The sequence below is a fragment of the Saccoglossus kowalevskii genome, chromosome 2 (genome assembly GCF_978046115.1).
Source record: "Saccoglossus kowalevskii chromosome 2, keSacKowa6.1, whole genome shotgun sequence".
Taxonomy (NCBI): Eukaryota; Metazoa; Hemichordata; class Enteropneusta; family Harrimaniidae; genus Saccoglossus; species Saccoglossus kowalevskii.
Window position 1 is genome coordinate 4,330,031 of NC_140642.1, and position 13,550 is coordinate 4,343,580.

Consider the following 13,550-nt stretch of genomic DNA (forward strand, 5'->3'; position numbering starts at 1 on the left):
TCACCTTCAACCCCCCTCCCCTCAATGAAGAGATTCTGTTTGCCGTGTGAATGTTTTTAATTATCCATAGCTACTCAGATGTAAAAGCTCTTTTGAAAAGTTAGCATTAACAAATCATTAAAGTGTGAGTTTGCTGTAAATCAATACACAGCATTTTGGTTTTATACTCTTACCAGCCATTCATAGAGGGACTATGAATATGCACTTCTAATAGATGTACTTTATTTGTTCTGTAAATGTGTATTTGCAATTATAGAAGTCAAAAATGGAACATATGCTGATTCATACTAGTATGAAATGACGATGACAAATACAAATCGTCATCCAGCGACGCATATTTATGTGCTGCTGCAACCGCTATTTTTTTGCAATGCTACGTTGGCAAGAAAAAATAATTGTTTTTTGTTTCTTTTTTGTCGTTCATGTGCACAATGACTCGTAATAAATACCATAACAAATGGATATACCGGTAAATTAAGTATAGCAATTATTATTATCATCATATGCACAGCGTATTGTTTTCCATGTTTCGGCCAAATAACAGATCAACGAAAAAGTGAACGCAACTGCTGTAATCCCTCTGCAAACACAAGGGATTTAAAATTTCGGCACGTGCTGAGATCCCGTAACGTGAACGTAGTAAATGTGTATAATGGTCATGTTTGCTTTCATAGAGCACAGATGCAACTATGCTACACCAGGTTACTAGTAACTACTATTTTTCGATGGATTGATTTCTGCATATCGGCCAGAGATTGTTGTTTTTCGATTAGATGGTTGTTTGTTTACTAACTATATGCTTGAAGTTTCCAAGACAAACCATATCGACTCAGAACATAACAATGAACAATACTAAACACAAAATTAATTTCATTTAAAACAACTAGGGGTATTTCTGACTCTTACTCTTCACAGTGACGATTTGAATTTTCAAACATGATTTTCTTTGTCTTCATTGAACCTGTTATGCGATAATGAACAATACATTAGAAGTGTGTGAATGTTTGTGAAGTTTAGACTGATGCATCCTGTTTCAGCGTTTCCACATCACATGACATTGATTGACAGTTTTACCAGTTCATGTTTTCAACTTTTATTAATCAAAAACTTGTACGCTATTTATTTCCATAAATGCAACATACAATCACTGCTGTGATATTCATAACCACATTCATCCACTTTAGTACAACACAATCGAGCTTGGCTGGAGCTTTTTACTACATCAAAACGTGCAATGTGTGGGGGTGTGTGTGTTAAAATCTGTCATTTTTAAAAATATTGTGATACTTTCAAGGTGGATTGATATGTGGTAGCTGTTTTAATATGTTTATCTGTTTATGTGGCAGGTTGTCAGAGAACTGTCCAAATATACTCGGCAGTTTAGAATTTTAGCATTAAGTGCTACCCCAGGTTGTGACATTAAGGTAAGTTACACACACCATAAAAACTCGTGATTTGTTGTCATTCAATTAATAACAATTAAATATATATTATTAATTCATGACCTGTCATTGCTGCTTTAAAATTTTTATGTGGAAATAATTTGTGTTACAAGAAATACTCACTATGATAAACAATAAGCATGGAGATAAAAAAAGAGCTAAAAGCTATTCACTTCATAGCGTTCCCAATTTCAGTCTCGTTCAACGAAATTACTGACTGGCGACATAAATGCTACTACTGATGCATTGAGTTTACTGCCGGCTACGTGAATATACGCCTGTGATTGGATAATCATTTGACGTGTTGCTGAGATCCAACTCCAGTTGATTAGTTGCGTAGTTTAATTTTCTCATGGATTTATCATCCACATATGGCCCTGAGATCAATCTTTTTCAATGAGATAGTTATTGGGAGTCTACTAACTATATATACTTCAAGTTTCTATAAGGGACTATATGCATACATCATTTGGTATGACATAATCAATCTGATAGATCAAATCATGATGAATGTTCAGTAATTTTAATCTGAAAAAAATGAATCACTGTTTAGTTAACATCAAAATACTACTTATTCAATTGATTTAAAAATATTCTTTTATTTATTTGCAAGCTAAGAATAATTTTTAATTGTATGCTGATAATTCATGCAATATTAAAAAAAACATGCATTACCCCTCTATACAAGGTACAATATACCTAACTCCAGTGAAACTTCCATACAAGTATGTATCCTTTTGCTGATCATTCAGGTCAAATCATGTGCTGATCATTCTGGTCAAATCATGTGCTGATCATTCAGGTCAAATCATGTGCCGACCATTGATGTCAAATCATGTGCTGATCATTCATGCCAAAACATGTGCTGACCAATCACCATTGATGTCAAATCATGTGCTGATCATTCAGGTCAAATCATGTGCTGACCATTAATGTCAAATCATGTGCTGGCCATTGATGTCAAAACATGTGCTGATCATTGGTGTCAAAACATGTGCTGATCATTGGTGTCAAATCATGTGCTGGCCATTGATGTCAAAACATGTGCTGATCATTCAGGTCAAATCATGTGCTGACCATTGATGTCAAATCATGTGCTGACCATTGATGTCAAATCATGTGCTGACCATTGATGTCAATTCATTTGCTGACCATTGATGTCAAATCATTTGCTGACCATTGATGTCAAATCATGTGCTGACCATTGATGTCAAATCATGTGCTGACCATTGATGTCAAAATATGTGCTGATCATTGGTGTCAAAACATGTGCTGATCATTGGTGTCAAATCATGTGCTGACCATTCAGGTCAAATCATGTGCTGATCATTTATGTCAAATCATGTGCTGGCCATTGATGTCAAAACATGTGCTGATCATTCAGGTCAAATCATGTGCTGATCATTCAGGTCAAATCATGTGCTGATCATTTATGTCAAATCATGTGCTGATCATTTATGTCAAATCATGTGCTGATCATTCAGGTCAAATCATGTGCTGATCATTCAGGTCAAATCATGTGCTGATCATTCAGGTCAAATCATGTGCTGATCATTCAGGTCAAATCATGTACTGACCATTGATGTCAAATCATGTGCTGACCATTGATGTCAAATCATGTGCTGACCATTGATGTCAAATCATGTGCTGACCATTGATGTCAAATCATGTGCTGACCATTCAGGTCAAATCATGTGCTGACCATTGATGTCAAATCATGTGCTGACCATTGATGTCAAATCATGTGCTGACCATTGATGTCAAATCATGTGCTGACCATTGATGTCAAATCATGTGCTGACCATTGATGTCAAATCATGTGATGATCATTCAGGTCAAATCATGTGCTGAGCATTGATGTCAAATCATGTGCTGATCATTCAGGTCAAATCATGTGCTGATCATTCAGGTCAAATCATGTGCTGATCATTCAGGTCAAATCATGTGCTGACCATTGATGTCAAATCATGTGCTGACCATTGATGTCAAATCATGTGCTGACCATTGATGTCAAATCATGTGCTGACCATTGATGTCAAATCATGTGCTGACCATTCAGGTCAAATCATGTGCTGACCATTGATGTCAAATCATGTGCTGACCATTGATGTCAAATCATGTGCTGACCATTGATGTAAAATCATTTGCTGACCATTGATGTCAAATCATTTGCTGACCATTGATGTCAAATCATGTGCTGACCATTGATGTCAAATCATGTGCTGACCATTGATGTCAAATCATGTGCTGACCATTGATGTCAAATCATGTGCTGATTATTCAGGTCAAATCGTGTGCTGACCATTCAGGTCAAATCGTGTGCCAACCAAAGATGTCAAATCATGTGCTGACAATTCAGGTCAAATCATGTGCTGACCATTTATGTCAAATCATGTGTTGACCATTCAGGTCAAATCATGTGCCGACCATTGATGTCAACTCATATGCTGACCATTGATGTCAAATCATGTGCTGACCATTGATGTCAACTCATGTGCTGATCATTCAGGTCAAATCATGTGCTGACCATTGATGTCAAATCATGTGCTGACCATTGATGTCAAATCATGTGCTGACCATTGATGTCAAATCATGTGCTGATCATTCAGGTCAAATCATGTGCTGATCATTCAGGTCAAATCATGTACTGACCATTCAGGTCAAATCATGTGCTGACCATTGATATCAAATCATGTGCTGACCATTGATGTCAAATCATGTGCTGACCATTGATGTCAAATCATGTGCTGACCATTGATGTCAAATCATGTGCTGACCATTGATGTCAAATCATGTGCTGACCATTCAGGTCAAATCATGTGCTGACCATTGATGTCAAATCATGTGCTGACCATTGATGTCAAATCATGTGCTGACCATTGATGTCAAATCATTTGCTGACCATTGATGTCAAATCATGTGCTGACCATTGATGTCAAATCATGTGCTGACCATTGATGTCAAAATATGTGCTGATTATTCAGGTCAAATCGTGTGCTGACCATTCAGGTCAAATCGTGTGCCAACCAAAGATGTCAAATCATGTGCTGACCATTTATGTCAAATCATGTGTTGACCATTCAGGTCAAATCATGTGCCGACCATTGATGTCAACTCATATGCTGACCATTGATGTCAAATCATGTGCTGACCATTGATGTCAACTCATGTGCTGATCATTCAGGTCAAATCATGTGCTGACCATTGATGTCAAATCATGTGCTGACCATTGATGTCAAATCATGTGCTGACCATTGATGTCAAATCATGTGCTGACCATTGATGTCAAATCATGTGCTGACCATTGATGTCAAATCATGTGCTGACCATTGATGTCAAATCATGTGCTGACCATTGATGTCAAATCATGTGCTGACCATTGATGTCAAATCATGTACTGACCATTGATGTCAAATCATGTGCTGACCATTGATGTCAAATCATGTACTGACCATTTATGTCAAATCATCTGATGATCATTCAGGTTAAATCATGTGCTGACCATTGATGTCAAATCATGTACTGACCATTGATGTCAGATCATGTGCTGACCATTTATGTCAAATCATGTGATGATCATTCAGGTCAAATCATGTGCTGACCATTGATGTCAAATCATGTGCTGACCATTGATGTCAAATCATGTACTGACCATTTATGTCAAATCATGTGCTGTTTTCATTGATGTCAAATCATGTGCTGTTTTCATTGATGTCAAATCATGTGCTGTTTTCATTGATGTCAAATCATGTGCTGATCATTGATGTCAAATCATGTGCTGACCATTGATGTCAAATCATGTGCTGACCATTTATGTCAAATCATGTGCTTTGCCATTCAGGTCAAAACATGTGTAATAAATCTTTTTTTTAAATAATATTTATTATGTTGTTCTTGTTTATATTTCAGGGTGTTCAACAAGTTCTGAATACTTTACTGATATCTCATGTAGAAATCAGAACTGAAGATTCCATTGATATACAACCATATGTTCATCAACGCAAAGTTGATAAAATTGTTGTGAAACTTGATGATACAATGATGTGCATTAAAAGCCAATATCTAGAGGTTAGATACAAATCTCTTATCATATATCATTTTGCAAATATATCAATAAAAAGGTTATACTTCTGCCGATTTTTAAAAACCATTGGTTCATGTAACTTGCAAATGCGTGTCTACTGATGCACTAAAACTGTTCATGCCTTATCTGTATAAATTAGCATATAATTCATGTAACTATGTAAATCATAATTTTTCTATCTTTTATTCATATCACTTATTTATACTATAGAGCACAGCTGGTTGACGCTCATCACATCATGGTTCATGGATAAACCCATGACGTCAGTCGTATCAACCAGCTCTATAAACAAGTCATATTACAACTATTTGGACCCATTGTCCCATAATTATCAAACCTGTTTAGCATGTAGCTTGAATTATTATACTCCAAAACTGATTCTACACTCAATCAACACAGTCTAAAATACTCCGCCTGATTTATTTATTTATTCATTCATTCATTCATTCATTCATTCATTCATTCATTCATTCATTTATTTATTTATTTATTTATTTATTTATTTATTTATTTATTTATTTATTTATTTATTTATTTATTTATTTATTTATTTATTTATTTATTTATTTCATTCATACTACAACAATGTACCTGTACAATTTCAACCTTTGATATTGTTTTGTTTTTTGGTGAATAAAATTTCATTTATTCATTCATATCAACCTTATAATATCATCTCATGCATATAATATGAAATGTATATATGTGAATTTCTGTTTGTGTGACATAATACTCTTGGCTAATTCAGGATTCTTTTTTTAGTATGTATTTTAATATCTCTAAAAAAACTTACTGTTCTCTACTTTGTAGAACAACTTCAATTCCTTCTTTGAATTCCTGCATTATTATCTTTACCCAGATTATTGCTGTCTATGTGAATAGGCTGACCAAAAACCATGTACTTTACAATAGAAGCATCACCAGTCACTCCAAGTTTATGATACTGAAAGCGAGAGAAGAATTTCGTTGCAATCCACCTCCAAATATAAAGGTATGCCTTACATACTATATTAACCATATTAATTTCTGATCTATTCACATAATGTTATTGTGTACAATAAGAGGTTATATTAAATTCACAAATGACAAAGACTGATCATGGAGGTAAAAGACAGAAGGAGTTACAACTGGTTGAAGCCTATTAAATTTACTTTGTTTCTAGTCGAGTTATTCCTCTTATCTTGTCTGTTTAAACGTCTTTTGATGCCAATGATTATTTCCGACGCTAACATTCACTGTCCTTGTAACCAAGGGCTGGTCTTTTTTTTTCTTGGTTGCTATTCGGTATTTTACGAGAATAAAAGTCATTTTACTTGCATGATTCATCTAGAAAGAATGCTATTGTTATGACAAGTTTATTAACGTTTGAATTTGATGTTGTTTTTTTCTTGGAATTATTTCAACTGCTGTTTTCGCAGGGTTGCACCAAATTAGCACATTTATGTGCCAGTTTAAATTAAAACCTTCTTTGCGCTCTTTTCAATGGTGTTAAAATTATGTCCCTTCAGAGTACTCTGCGCATGCAGTTGGCGATGGAAACTTGAACTGTTTTTGAGTTTTTTTGACGGTAACGGTATTGCATGACATGGTTTTGAGACTGCGGTTTTATTGCTTTCCATATATCCTCTTCAATCACGACTTAATTAATTTACTTCTGCTGAATTGAAACAATCGCGAACATGTACACAACTTTTCAGCTACGTCATTTTAAACAATGATCTTTTTGAATAATTCCGAGCGCTCTCGAAGTACGTTCGTTAGCTGTAGATAATTTGTTGTTAGCTGCTAGCTGAAATGATCATGGAACCTTTGATCCTAAACCAGTTGTACATGTAACTCCTTCTGTCTTTTACTTCCATGGTCTGATTTACATACTATTTTTGTGTTTATAAACAGATTTGTTCACTAAAGTAAATTTTGTTCAAATTACAGCAAATTTTGTCAGCTGGTGAAAAACATTGATTTATTTAGCAGTCTAAATATCACTGGTGTTGTAAAGAGACCTTACATACATCAACCTTATTATGCATTTTTTGTATTCAAACACTGGTGTATGTTTGAAGCCCAGTACTGGTGGTGTCAATATTATGATCATTGTTTTGAAACATGCCTGCTTTCCTGTATGTATGTAGATACCCTGTTAATACTGCAATATTAATGACTAATGCAGAATATTTGTGTTATTCTCTCAACTTGACATTTTAGAGTAAAATACAGCAAGGATCCATAGAAGGTGACTTTGCAATGTGCATTAGTCTATACCATGGGTATGATTTACTGTTACAACACGGTATGAAATCACTGTATTCATTCTTACAATCCTTGATTGATGGATCCAAAGGAACATCCAGGGCACGTTCAGAACTTGGTAGAAATCAGAACTTTAATAGTTTGCTTGAGTCTTTACATGAACAATGTGGATCTACTGAACTAAACCAGTGTGTTATAAGTCACCCCAAGATGAAAAAACTACAAGATATCGTTGTGGAACATTTTAATCAATTTGAGCAAGGTAAAGTATTTTGTTGACCGTCATTGTGCACAAAACTTTATTACCAATAGTCCACATTTAGATGTGAAAACAGGTTCAGATTGAACTCCATGTGTGCATGTGTATGTGCATCCAGCTGTATCTTACACATGCTTGGTTCGATCAAGTTCAACCTTCACACATACATCAGACATTATATTTGATGTATATACATGCATTTGTTTCATGATTTTGATCAAAATGGACTAAATGCAGCCATTTTAATGCCAAAAAATCGAAATCACTTATTTTCACAATTCTGGAACCTGATGTCAATTGTGTGTGGATAGATTTGGTTTAAACATGGTACATTTATTGAGCACAATATAGGGCTTTGGGGCTGACTGGCAGCCATCTTGTTTGAATGATTGCAATCCACAGAGCCATATCTCATACATTATCTGTCAATATTATGGATATAGCTTTGGCAGTCATGCCATATTTCATGCTATGATACAAACTGGGACTAGGACAACAAATGAGTGACATGTACTTTATTTGCTAATTTATTTGTATAAAAAAAAGAATATATGTTAAAATGTTTAAAAGAATAAATGCAGTTTGTATAAATATTTGACAGGTGTGGCCTTGAACTTGGTTTGTTTCATCATGGAGGTGGTTTCATTAACAATGTTTCACTGTTACGCTTGTCTGCAGATAAACATACCCATGGGAGTGGGACAAGAATTATGATATTTTCTCAGTATCGTGACAGTGTACAAGACATAACCAGTATGTTAGATAAACATAAACCAATGGTTCGTGTTATGAGTTTTATTGGCCAGGCTTCAGCCGGTAAAAGTACAAAAGGTTTTACTCAAAAAGAACAACTCAGAGTAAGTTATTTTGTGTAATCTGTTAAATATCTTCCACTAAAAATGTTTTCTGATTTAAAATTATTTGCATTTGTTGGATGAAGTTCATGAACTTCATGAACTCACTGTGATTCTTTAGGGAAAAAAGCATGTGTTAATTACTGCTGCCATAAAATTTCTGATTTTCAGACTTAAGTACGACTTTTATGAATAAAATTAATTAAATAAATAGGCATTTCTGGTCGTTGTGGTATGTTTATTTTGAGTTCTTACAGGAATCACTTTACATTCTCTGTATGCTTCTGTTCAAAACCATGTACGGTATAATTTTTATCCAGGTTGTTAAGGCATTTCGAGAAGGTGGATACAATACACTGGTATCCACATGTGTTGGGGAGGAAGGTCTTGACATTGGGGACGTGGATCTTATTATCTGTTATGATGCACATAAAAGTCCAATTCGATTGGTCCAAAGAATGGGACGTACTGGTAGAAAGAGGCAAGGTAGAATTGTTATGCTGGTAACTGAAGGCAAGGAGGAATCTGTAAGTATAATGCTGAAGTCAAATCTAAGTACCCTATTTGCTCTTTCCACTTTATTGTGTAGAATTACATGTAGTAAATGTTCTTGTACAAAAAAGAACACATAAATGCTGACCATTCATTTGTTATATAAGTACAAAAAAGAGGGGTCTCTAATCCTACCTGTGACATTCTCTGTAGCTTGTTTATTTGAATGTTCATAAAAAGAGGGGTCTCTAATCCTACCTGTGACATTCTCTGTAGCTTGTTTATTTGAATGTTCATAAAAAGAGGGGTCTCTAATCCTACCTGTGACATTCTCTGTAGCTTGTTTATTTGAATGTTCATTTATGTCTCTAATCCTACCTGTGACATTCTCTGTAGCTTGTTTATTTGAATGTTCATAAAAAGAGGGGTCTCTAATCCTACCTGTGACATTCTCTGTGGCTTGTTTATTTGAATGTTCATTTATGTCTCTAATCCTACCTGTGACATTCTCTGTAGCTTGTTTATTTGAATGTTCATTTATGTCTCTAATCCTACCTGTGACATTCTCTGTGGCTTGTTTATTTGAATGTTCATTTATGTCTCTAATCCTACCTGTGACATTCTCTGTGGCTTGTTTATTTGAATGTTCATAAAAAGAGGGGTCTCTAATCCTACCTGTGACATTCTCTGTGGCTTGTTTATTTGAATGTTCATAAAAAGAGAGGTCTCTAATCCTACCTGTGACATTCTCTGTGGCTTGTTTATTTGAATGTTCATTTATGTCTCTAATCCTACCTGTGACATTCTCTGTGGCTTGTTTATTTGAATGTTCATTTATGTCTCTAATCCTACCTGTGACATTCTCTGTGGCTTGTTTATTTGAATGTTCATAAAAAGAGGGGTCTCTAATCCTACCTGTGACATTCTCTGTGGCTTGTTTATTTGAATGTTCATAAAAAGAGGGGTCTCTAATCCTACCTGTGACATTCTCTGTAGCTTGTTTATTTGAATGTTCATTTATGTCTCTAATCCTACCTGTGACATTCTCTGTAGCTTGTTTATTTGAATGTTCATTTATGTCTCTAATCCTACCTGTGACATTCTCTGTAGCTTGTTTATTTGAATGTTCATTTATGTCTCTAATCCTACCTGTGACATTCTCTGTAGCTTGTTTATTTGAATGTTCATTTATGTCTCTAATCCTACCTGTGACATTCTCTGTAGCTTGTTTATTTGAATGTTCATTTATGTCTCTAATCCTACCTGTGACATTCTCTGTAGCTTGTTTATTTGAATGTTCATTTATGTCTCTAATCCTACCTGTGACATTCTCTGTAGCTTGTTTATTTGAATGTTCATTTCCAGATTTACAATCAGAGCCAGTACAATCGGAAGAGCATACATCGTTTGATGAATGGAACTAAGTCACTACAGCTCTACTCACAAAATGCCAGAATGGTACCGAGAGGCATTCACCCAGTTGTTCATAAAATGCATATTACTGTGGATAAATGGCAACCCAAAACATTGTCTAAACGGAAGCAATCATCCACTAGAAATACAGCTAATATAACTTCATTCTTGTCTAAAGGTAAGACTGTGTCATAGCTTAATGCTGTGATTTGCCATGTGATGAAGTGATATGCCCAGGAAATATCAATTATATTACACCAAGCCAAGATTTATAAAATAACGGTATGCAACATAGATGTCCATATAAGGTATTATGCCATGAAAATGCTATTCTGTACAAGTTTCTTGTGTGCTTCATTCACACTTATTTCTGACCAATTTCATCGCTTTAAAAGGTTTTCTGAAACAGAGTTAAGTGAGATCTTTGCCTTATGCAAAAACATGTAATATTCTAACTGTTAGTGCCACATAAAAAAGCATGTTTTCAACACTATTGGTAACCATTTATTTCACTGACTCACTTATTTGTGTTAGTATTTCTAAAAATGTATATATGTCATGCTATTTTCAAATGGGATATTCCATCACATATCACACAAATTGTATACTCTATATTACTTGTGTTCCAGTGATGGAGTACTTCACTATGCATTCAGAGATTATTATATATCATGTATTCCAATCCACTGTGACGCACAGTACATACGTCAACCACAGTCAGCTGGCGCACACGTGATAATAAAATAAATACAATATTTACTATATGGGGGCCGCCATCTTGAATGCAGCATAAAACTAAATATGAGACAGGTTATGAAACGCGTTTTTCAGATTCCTACAAATGTGGACAAAATGCCAATCTTTCACAAAAATACCATCTGTTAAGGTTATATTAAGCCAACCGATAACAAAATTCAGCCAAATTTGGCGTTTTTGTGTGGAAAAACTAAAACTAAATCCCTTGCTTAGTTAGTTTTATGCTGCATTCAAGATGGCGGCCCCCATATAGTAGATATCGTATTTATTTTAATATCACGTGTGTGCCAGCTGACTGACGTCAACATAAACCTGTAGATGCCAATGTGTTAATCCAAACTGGTTATCTTTGAGACAAGACAAATCTCAATCTGTGTTCCATTCATTGTATCACATCTTTAACTGCTTTAATCCCTACAGGTAAAACTAAAATTAAAGATCGTTGGGCATTGACTGATCAAGAATTAGAGTATTGGACTACACATTATAAGTGTTCTTCACAAGTTCCGCACATTCCAACTGGCGGACGTTTCATGAGTTTATCACAGAAATCTGAGCCTCTCGTATCTAAGGTAAGAATCAAAATTACTTTTATCAGTTGTAACACTTCATCCCATGCCATACTCAATGTTTTTAGCCATTGTGGCTAATACCAAATGTTTTTAGCCATTGTGGCTAATAACCAATGTTTTTAGCCATTGTGGCTATTACTCAATGTTTTTAGTCATGGTGGCTAATATGGTGGCTAATAATCAATGTTTTTAGTCATGGTGGCTAATATGGTGGTTAATACCCAATGTTTTTAGTCATGGTGGCTAATATGGTGGTTAATACCCAATGTTTTTAGCCATTGTGGCTATTACTCAATGTTTTTAGTCATGGTGGCTAATATGGTGGCTAATAATCAATGTTTTTAGTCATGGTGGCTAATATGGTGGTTAATACCCAATGTTTTTAGCCATTGTGGCTATTACTCAATGTTTTTAGTCATGGTGGCTAATATGGTGGCTAATACTAAATATTTTTAGCCATGGTGGCTAATATGGTGGTTAATACCCAATGTTTTTAGCCATTGTGGCTATTACTCAATATTTTTAGTCATGGTGGCTAATATGGTGGCTAATAATCAATATTTTTAGTCGTGGTGGCTAATATGGTGGTTAATACCCAATGTTTTTAGCCATTGTGGCTATTACTCAATGTGTTTAGTCATAGTGGCTAATATGGTGGCTATTACTCAATGTTTTTAGTCATGTTGGCTAATATGGTGGCTAATACTAAATATTTTTATCCATGGTGGCTAATATTCATATGTTTTTAGTCATGGTGGCTTTATTTTGCTAATTACCAAATTCCTTAGCAAACTAGACTAGTTCTAGGGAACCATTTTCGTGATCCTCACTATAAACAATTTGTATAAATATCTAAAAAAATATATATTTATTTATAATTCAAATTATAGACTTATTTATATCACATTTATTTGTATATTATTATATGTATATATGTTTATAGTGAAATAAACTTCATTCATTCATTCATTCATTCATTCAACATAAATGAAATAGCATTAGACTGTTCAGCAAATTAAAAATGTAATCAATTTTGTATGTATCTTGAGTGAAATGAAATCCCCAAATTCAAGTTAGGTCAGCTTTTTTACTGCTGTGACAAGATTATACAACATGTAGCTGTAGGAAGCTTCTGCAAGTACTAACCAAATTGTTGTGGCTCCTGATTTACACGTATTTACATGTATAGTGTCATATCAGCTTAGAGGTCTGGTGTTGCTATTTAAGTGGTAATTATTACTGTGCCATATTAAGTAATTTGTCGTTACCTTAGAAACTTGCTGCATAGATCATCAGAATTTCGGGGACCAGTGAATACATTCTACAAGCTAGAAATCAACCTCCCACTCTCACACGTAAACTAACTTAAATCAACCTCCCACTCTCACACGTAAACTAACTCAAGTCAACCTCCCACTCTCACACGTA

At 34.7% G+C, this 13,550-nt stretch overlaps 1 protein-coding gene across 1 annotated transcript in view; it reads left to right on the forward strand.

The window, feature by feature from the left end:
- Positions 1–13,550, forward strand: part of LOC102806271 (uncharacterized) — a 30,274-nt gene that overhangs the window by 1,801 nt on the left and 14,923 nt on the right. The window contains 8 exon segments of the mRNA XM_085496201.1: positions 1,347–1,424; positions 5,352–5,510; positions 6,386–6,517; positions 7,732–8,038; positions 8,714–8,892; positions 9,210–9,416; positions 10,747–10,972; positions 11,971–12,122. Coding sequence (XP_085352327.1) covers positions 1,347–1,424; positions 5,352–5,510; positions 6,386–6,517; positions 7,732–8,038; positions 8,714–8,892; positions 9,210–9,416; positions 10,747–10,972; positions 11,971–12,122 — 1,440 coding nt within the window.